At 35.7% G+C, this 8,918-nt stretch overlaps 1 protein-coding gene across 1 annotated transcript; it reads left to right on the top strand.

Annotated features, from left to right (window-relative positions):
• The first annotated feature begins 32 nt into the window (after positions 1 to 32).
• LOC129802897 (histone deacetylase HDAC1) lies at positions 33 to 5,925 on the top strand. The gene is made up of 3 exons (XM_055849091.1): positions 33 to 179; positions 381 to 493; positions 3,768 to 5,925. Exons 1-3 carry the CDS (start codon positions 137 to 139, stop codon positions 5,073 to 5,075), a joined length of 1,464 nt encoding a protein of 487 aa, XP_055705066.1. The 5' UTR covers positions 33 to 136; the 3' UTR covers positions 5,076 to 5,925.
• Positions 5,926 to 8,918: the final 2,993 nt, after the last annotated feature.

The following is an 8,918-nucleotide window of genomic DNA, read 5'->3' as shown; positions in this document are numbered from 1 at the left end:
AGTGGTGAGAAAGAGATAGTGGTGAATTTCGGATTTTCAACTCACACGCCTGTCAGTCTCCTGTCAGACATCACAGAAGCAATAAAATTTGTGCGTGTTTTTCTCCAAGGAATCCACAAAAACCTCAACAGTGAAAATGCAGGCTCACAGCAAAAAGCGTGTCTGCTACTACTATGACAGTAAGTAGAAAATTTCTCATTTCCACAAAATATTTTCCCTGAAAATTGCTCAAAAAACCCGCTAAGCCATTCTATGGTTGCTCGATATGAGGCACAATGGCGTTACACGGCAAGAAAGTATTCAATGCTGCGTCCCGCCACGAAATCTCATGGCGCGACTGATTAATGGGTCTTTGAGGCTAATGATTGTTTCCTTTGCAGGTGATATAGGGAATTATTACTATGGACAGGGGCATCCTATGAAACCCCATCGCATCCGCATGACGCACAATCTGCTCCTCAACTATGGATTGTACCGGAAAATGGAGATTTATGTAAGTGATATTAATTTGTTTTCTTTTTGTCTGTTTCGGTGAGATTTTTGCTATGATCCTAAGGAAATTCCACATATTGCGAATTTACAATGGTTTTGCCAATGTTGTTGGTATAATTTCATAATATTAAAAGCATACATGGTCAAAAATTATCCCGGATGGCTGAAGCCGCTGAAGCTCAAAGCTTCCTTGCTGATGTGGATGTTTCAAAACCAAAGGCTAAACTTCCTTTAAAACATCTCTTTAAAAAGTACTATGGGTTCACAGAATTGTAAAACAGAAAACTGAGTCGAATTGAAATGGTCTGAAAAGCTAAGAAACCCAAGTCCAAGTGTCCTCCATGGCTTCCTTGAGGTAAAAATTGGCCCAAGCTGATCCTCGAGAATTTAGCCTGTAAATTCTGCCAGAACACTAATCCCATATTGTCAGGGCTTAGGATCATCGATAAGATGTCTTTTTAGAAATTTTCTTTATCTACTCCTTTACTGCTAAAATTTTACAAGATAAGTTTTACAGTCGCAAGGATCAGACTGAGTCAGGGATTCTCGATAGGTTTTTCAGCTTCCCTACCAGACTGGTATAGTTATCCTTCTCAGGACCTGAAAAGTCTTAGGAAGAATGCTAAAATTTTAAATGAAATTGACCTCCAAACATGTTCTAGAAAATCCGGAAAGAACGCCTCAGACTCTTATTCGGAAAGTCTTTAGCTCGAAAGGTGCCTCTATTAAGGAAAGCCTTGTCAATTGTCCGAGAAACACTTTGAGGACTCGAAAAGCTCGAAAAGCCCAAGAATTGCATTGCGAAACCTAAGAAACCGAAAAATTACATCGTGAAGCTCTTGTCAATAAAACTGGGAACGAGTTACCCCAAGGAGTGACTGTGACTAATACAATGAAACCCTTTTAAACTGTCCGGGTAATGCTTCGTAAAACCCGAAAACCTCAAGAATTGCATCGTAAAACCTAGGAAACCCAAAAATTGCATCGCGAAACTCGAGAAACCACCAGAAGCCCTTGGAAGAAGAAATGGGAACGAGTTACCTCTTGCTACAGTCTATATCTATAAAATCGGTGGCAGCCAAAATCCTGAAAGCCAAAATCCCTAAAGCCAAAATCCCGAAAAGGCCAAAATCCCGAAAAGGCCAAAATCCCGAAAACCAAAATCCCGAAAGCCAAAATCCCGAATGTTCAAAATCCTCAAAGGAATGAAATTATATGGAGGAAAATGTTTAGGATAATTTCCCAAGACACAGAAGATTTCCCTTTGCCTCCAGCAAGCGCGGATACAATCGTGGGAGTAGCTATGAAACTTTTAAAAATTCGTGATTTTGGCGTTCGGAATTTTGACCGGGACCGTAAGTAATGAACTATACACACTTACGACCTAAGCCGAGAGACGGCTTAACGTAATTATAAACAAAATAATCATTTGACTAAATTGCCATAATTTTTAAAGAAAATTTCCCCTATCCTTGTAGGCAGAAATGCCAGAATTTTTTAAAAAGGCAATTTTTGATGAAAATTGCTTCTAGTGTGTAGACACCATCATTGTGAGAAAATTTCATCAAAATTAAACATTTTGAAGAAACTGCTTTCAATTCACCTTTTTTCAAAATTCTACATTTTGATGTAAATTACTTTTTTGTCAGTTTACTTAAAATCTTTGTTATATCGGTTTTATGGTTTATTTTGAAGCGAAAATTCTAGCATTTGTAATTTATGAAGGTAATTAAATGAAGGAATTTATGAATGAAAAGGTAAAGGAGCTCAGTTTTCCAATAAGTTTAATTATCTATTTATTTTTTTGATCTTTCTCTGCGATATCCATTGGCGAAAAGTGGTTAAATACTTTCATTTGATAAATTCTATTTTATTTACTCAAAAAAATCAAATGGTTTTATTATTCACAGAAAAAAATCCTTTAAATTGTGATATGAAAACAAACAAATTGCCGAGATTTTACATATATTTAGCAATCGTTTAACGTTTTTTTTTTCATTAGGGGAAACAGTTTTTTTCCTGCAAATGGCGCTGGTATCTGTTTTCAATACGTAATTGATTGTCAAACTTTTAATAATTCTGGTAGAAGTGGTGTATTTTTGATGATTTTGACGATTTCGATTTCGTTCAAAAAGCTAAATTTTGTCGTAAATTTAGAAATCGATGTGTTTTTTTTTTTTTCAAAACGGTCCATTTTAACGTTTAGGCTCACGTGACCACATATCTCCGCACAGGGACGTTTTTGTTGGTTGTGACTTACGATCCTTCTTGCAGATGCGTGCCCTTATCTTTCTGCATCGCCTAATAACGACTGGGAGTCCGGCGTACCTGGCTTCCCTCTTGACGAGGGGGGGTTCGATCAGGGTTCGAGGATACCTGGTCCCTAGAGCGATGCAAGAGACGTTTTATCACACACTCTTTGTCAGAGGAGTATCGCTTTACAATTCACTTCCTCGTGATGCTCGCGCTTCTGTGAGAAACATTGAGGGTTATTTCAAGTCCAGGCTTGCTTGATGCGTTCTGCCTTTGTCTTTCCTTTTCTCATTTTTTTCTCTTTTTTTGTAGCCACACACTTGTAAGAGGGTTGAACCCTATTTTGTGTTGGTATATTGAATAAAAATTGAAAAATAAAAAAAAAAATTTTTGACGTTTTGCATTTTGACAAAATTTACGTGATTCTACGTAAGCGATTTACTTCAAAATGATCAGTTCATGATGCGAAAATGTTTCATTTTGATACGATTTGCCTTAAAAAAGGGCTTCATTTTAGTGAAAATTTAGAATTTTGTTAAGATTTATGTGAACATTCGCAAGCTTTTTGCTTCAAAATGATCAATTTTGACGAAAATTTTGCGTTTTGATAAGATTTACGAGTAACATGCATATTAAGTGATATATTTCAAAACGATCCATTATGATGAAAATTTAGCATTGATGAAATTTTCGTGCACACGCAGGCAATTTACTTCAAAAAGCTCAATTTTGACAAAGATTTAGCATGCATTTTGAGAGATTTGCGCCCTTATGTGAAACCACGTTCATTCTTCAAAAAAAATTTTTTTTGAAGCAAGTCTCATCAAAATTTTTAATTTTGACAATGCAAAAAATTGATAATATGCAGCGACCAAATTATTTCTCATTTTTTCTTCTTTAAAAAATCGTAAATTCTGGGGTAATTAGATTTAAAAATCTCACCGTAAATAAGCAGATCTAGGCTCTATTACTAGGTTTGCATTTTGAGTTGATGCATTGCTACATGGGGGGCACTTTTTCAGAGGCCACATAAAGCCACAGCTGACGAGATGACAAAATTCCACTCGGATGACTACATCCGCTTCCTCAGATCCATTCGTCCCGACAACATGTCGGAGTATAATAAACAGATGCAACGTTTTAATGTAGGCGAGGATTGCCCAGTGTTTGATGGTCTCTATGAATTCTGCCAGTTGTCAGCTGGAGGATCTGTGGCTGCTGCTGTGAAGCTCAATAAACAGGCATCGGAGATTTGTATCAATTGGGGTGGGGGTTTGCATCATGCTAAGAAATCTGAAGCTTCTGGCTTTTGCTATGTCAATGACATTGTCCTGGGCATCTTGGAGTTGCTGAAGTACCATCAGCGTGTGCTGTACATTGATATTGATGTTCACCATGGAGATGGCGTGGAGGAAGCATTTTACACGACAGATCGCGTGATGACAGTGAGCTTCCACAAGTACGGTGAGTACTTTCCGGGAACGGGAGATTTGAGGGACATTGGAGCTGGCAAGGGGAAGTACTATGCAGTGAATATTCCGCTGAGAGATGGAATGGACGATGAGTCGTATGATTCGATTTTTGTGCCCATCATATCCAAAGTTATGGAAACTTTTCAGCCATCGGCTGTAGTGCTTCAGTGTGGAGCTGATTCTCTCACTGGAGATCGTCTGGGATGCTTCAATTTGACAGTGAAGGGTCATGGGAAGTGCGTGGAATTTGTAAAGAATTACAATTTGCCATTTTTAATGGTTGGCGGTGGTGGTTATACCATTCGGAATGTGTCCAGGTGCTGGACGTATGAGACTTCTGTGGCTCTGGGCATTGAGATAGCCAATGAATTGCCCTACAATGACTACTTTGAGTATTTTGGGCCAGACTTTAAGCTCCACATTAGCCCGAGCAATATGACAAATCAGAATACAAGTGAATACCTCGAGAAGATAAAGAATCGCCTTTTTGAAAATCTAAGGATGCTACCTCATTCACCTGGTGTTCAAGTACAGACAATTCCGGAGGACAGTGTCAAGGATGAGTCTGATGATGAAGACAAGATTGACAAGGATGTTCGTGTGACGCAGAGTGACAAAGACAAAAAGATTAATCCGGACAATGAATTCTCGGATTCGGATACAGAAGGTCCGGCTGCAGATGGTGGAAGGCGAGATAATAGGTCATTCAAGGGGAATCCTCGGAAGAAGCAACGAACGGAGAAATTGCAGGATGGACCTAAACCCGAAGTGGTAGAGGTGAAGGATGAGAAAAAACCAGAAACTCCAGCTGCAGCTGAGTCAAATCCACCCACCGATGGAAAAGCCGAAGTTGTCTAGAAAAAGAAGAAAATCCTCAACAATTTCTCTTACAACATTTTACAATAAAAATCTGGTAAGATAAGAAATTTATCATCAATTTACCGTGATGGTGCTCAATAATTGATTCCAAAAGCTAATTCGTACACTGAGAAAAAAAAGAGGGTGCGATTAACATTTTTTCCTCATAACATTAACACTTTTTAGGTGTAAAAATATATCAACATTTTTTAATGTTAATTTTACACCTTTTTAAGGGTAAAATGGGTAAAATTAACATGAAAAAAGGATAACTTTAACCCCTAATACACCTAAAAAGGGTATTATTTACACCGATTTCGGATCAATACTGCAGGGTAAAATTAACATTTCCGGAATGTTATTTTAACTTTTTCGGATTTCTCTCAGTGTATGTTCTCCAAAAGTTTCAGCAAATTGCTTTTAGATGTTGCCAACAATTTGTAAAAGCGCGTTTTGGTATCAAATTTTGTGTGCCATCACAATAGGATAGAATTTTTGCATTGCTCCAATTAGAAGAGTTTATTTTATTTTAAGAATGATTTTTTTTACCACCAAAATGAAGCAGAAATAAGGAGATCTCAAATATATAAAAAAAAAATTTCCTCCTAAATAATTTTGAAGAATAAAAAAGAGATTTATTTTTATCTTCTCATTAGAATTTCACATCAGAAATTCTGGCGCAATTGTGTGCAAGTTTTGTTCTGAAGTGAGAATATTTTATTTTACACCCATTTGGGGTGATGTAGGAATATATTTTTTGATTTAAAAAAAAATACTAATAAAATTATTTTTCCATGATGGTTTTATCATGAATTTCTCAATGAATAAAATCTCCATTTCGACTTGAAAATATTTTTTTTATTCTTCTTGAACACGACGTAATCAATTTTCAGTTTTATAATTTGTCACTTCGGTCAGCAATTGTTGTAACTTCCTCATCTCATCACCTATATCAGCAATTTTTGTAACTAATTGGAAATACACAGGCTATACAACAATTGCTGGTAGGTAATGAGGAAGTTACGACAATTGTTGATGATGGCGACGTGACGCATTATTTTAAATATCTGTCAACGTTTGTTCACAGCTGTAAGTTGAATTATCTAAAAGTGTCTCGGCTAAGAGGTAAGTGGTACTCTACTAATTGGGCTAATTAAAACAAAAATATTTTGACTCGAAATCTCCCCGCCGGAATAAAAACACCTTTTGGAATATTTTCGATAATTTCTTACAGTCAGATGTCTAAGAAATAAATTCGAAAATAATTGATGTCGGAGAGTTTAGTCATTTCTAAATACACTCTGTCCCGGGATTATGCACATTTTCGGGACCGAAAAAACGCGCGAAATGGCTATGCATCGGGAAAATTTGTATACCCGCAGGCGATTTCTCCTAAACGTAGTCAAAACAAAAAAAATCAACTGTTTAAAAGAAATTCATCAACAAACAGTGCTTTTTGGCCAGAGTTCTTCAATAAATTGTAAGAATATTTAAAATTTTTACCTTAATAAAAGAAATTAAAGTTTTATACTGAAAAATACGCACAATCTTTCCGTACAGAAGTAGATCTTGAAAAATTCAAAAATTTATTTGAAGATCCAAAAAAGAGTGAGCCCAAACAGAAGTAGGTTTTGATTCTCCAATAGTGTCTTGGATAAAAGGTAAATGGAACTATTTGCACAAAAAGTCGTTGAAGTTCGAAGAATTCAAATTCATTTTCGAACAAGGTTAGGAAAATTTATCAAATATCACACTAAAATGTTGGCAAAAGAGTTACTCAGTGATTATGGGGTGATTGCATAATGGGACAAGAACAGTAATCGTTGTTGTTCAGTTTTTTTCCTCACGACAATGTGAAGACCGACACATTTTGACACTTGAGCACTTCGAAATTCGAGCAGGATGTAACTTGCGCCACCTTGCGAAAGTAAGAAGTAAGAAAGTCTCTTTTTTGGATCTTCAAATAGATTTTCAAATTTTTTAAAAGATCTAGGTACTTCTGTACGGAAAGATTAGGTTCTAAACATGCGATAAAATTACTCGCTATTTAAGATTTTGAGACCTTCGGGAACTGGGAGAAAATCTTAAAGTGGTCTATCTCGGGAATAGAGTAAGATTTTTTTTCTTGCTCTTTTTTGATTTGAAAGGTAATTTTGTTCTGTTTAAAAATATTTACTCGATTTTAGATTATATGTTCAAGTTTTTTTCGTAATAGTTTTTTAACCTTTTTTGAGAAAATGTGAAAATAGTTTTTCAGTAAAACCCCATTCTAAGAAATTTTAATTTTTTTTTACTGTTTATCAATATTATTGAGTACTTGAAAAATTTAACTTTTAATTTGAGTTTAACAGGTTTCATTTAATTTTGAAAATGCAGTGAAATTTTAATTATTTTTAATAAAAGTTAAACGGAAAAGTGGAAGCTCTCCTTTTCAAGGAATGTAGTGCTCAATGTTGATCAATAGTAAAAAAGTCAAAATTTTGAAGAATGGTATTTTGATTAATATTGTTTTTAGAACATGAACATGCACAGCTTAAGCATGAAATAGTTAAGATTGTGCTGAAAACATGCACAGCGGTTAGACTTCTTAAAACAGATGGTGCTCGTCAAAACCGGTACAGCCGAGCACAGCTGAAGAATAAAATGGCTAAAATAGAGCATAAGTCCTGCATAGCTCAAACAAAATTGAATCTACATTTTTAACAGTTTCCTTAATCTTAATCGTTTTATGTTCAACAGCTGTGCGCGTTTTTAGCACAATATAAGCCGTTTTATATTTGATCTATGCAGGTTTTATGCACAATATCTGAGAAGTACGAGTTTTATGCACAAAATGAACCATCTTATACTAGAGCTGTGCGAGCTGTGCGCATTTTCAGAACAATTTTAATTTAATATTTTAAAGTATTTTATTTTTATTTCAACTCGAAATCTTGAAAAAATATAAGGACAAAATGCATTTTAGGAGCAAGAGGAGCGCCAAGAAAACTCTGCAAGAAATTAGGCACTCCCAAAATGAACCTGAAGGAATTTAAAGTGTCCCTTTTTACTTCAACATGAAATCATGCAAAAATATAACAAGACAAAAGGGTCAGGGTTCAGTTGTCTAAAAAAAGGAACATCGGCGCCCCTGGAAGCTCGCGCCCTGGGCGGGCCGCCCCTCCCGCACCCCCTTAGGTACGCTACTGATATAATATGATATACGTACCTGGAATCCCACATAATTGCTTAAATTCACTGGAACAATATAATTTGATTCTGAAAATATTTTTCCGAAGTAATTTCCGAAATAAAACAAGGAATTTTCTAGTTAGGGGAGACTGGGGCACATGTAATCATTTTCGATACATGCGAATTTGAGGTGATTTTCCAAGGACACCGTGATTTTTTGGAAAATATTTCTTAGCTCATGTTTTATCCTTGGGTATAGGCAATTCGTCGAGGGTAATGCGGATGCTGGAAAACAATTGAGTTTTCCATAAAAATAAAATTTGTGTCCCTGTGCATTTTTCTCTTTTCACAAAATACCTGGGGTAGAAGTAACCACTTTCTGGGGAGGATGTAAACACCTTTTTTCCCACCCTTGAAATTAACTTTGCACCACTCTCGATTATTTTAATTACTTAAGAGACTGTATATTTTTCAAAAAATCACGACACTTTTTACAAAGAATAATTAAAATAGCAAAAAAAACTAAAAGCATGCATATCAAAGACATTTTTCAAAGGATTTTCCCCATATTTTGACATCATGTGACTTTTTATTGAACACAGCGCCACCAATTTTTTTCGTAATCTATGAATTATAGATATTTCGCATGAAGGTCAATTTCCCGCTCTTTTA

The sequence above is a fragment of the Phlebotomus papatasi genome, chromosome 2, assembly GCF_024763615.1.
Source record: "Phlebotomus papatasi isolate M1 chromosome 2, Ppap_2.1, whole genome shotgun sequence".
NCBI classification, from domain to species: domain Eukaryota; kingdom Metazoa; phylum Arthropoda; class Insecta; order Diptera; family Psychodidae; genus Phlebotomus; species Phlebotomus papatasi.
This window is presented reverse-complemented; position numbering and strand designations above follow the sequence as displayed.

Bases quoted from the DNA above. Each gene is read 5' to 3' on its own strand.
- LOC129802897 (XM_055849091.1), top strand. From the start codon at position 137: ATGCAGGCTCACAGCAAAAAGCGTGTCTGCTACTACTATGACA. The intron at 180-380 runs GTAAGTAGAAAA...TTTCCTTTGCAG, and splicing joins TGTCTGCTACTACTATGACA to GTGATATAGGGAATTATTAC. The intron at 494-3,767 runs GTAAGTGATATT...GCACTTTTTCAG, and splicing joins ACCGGAAAATGGAGATTTAT to AGGCCACATAAAGCCACAGC.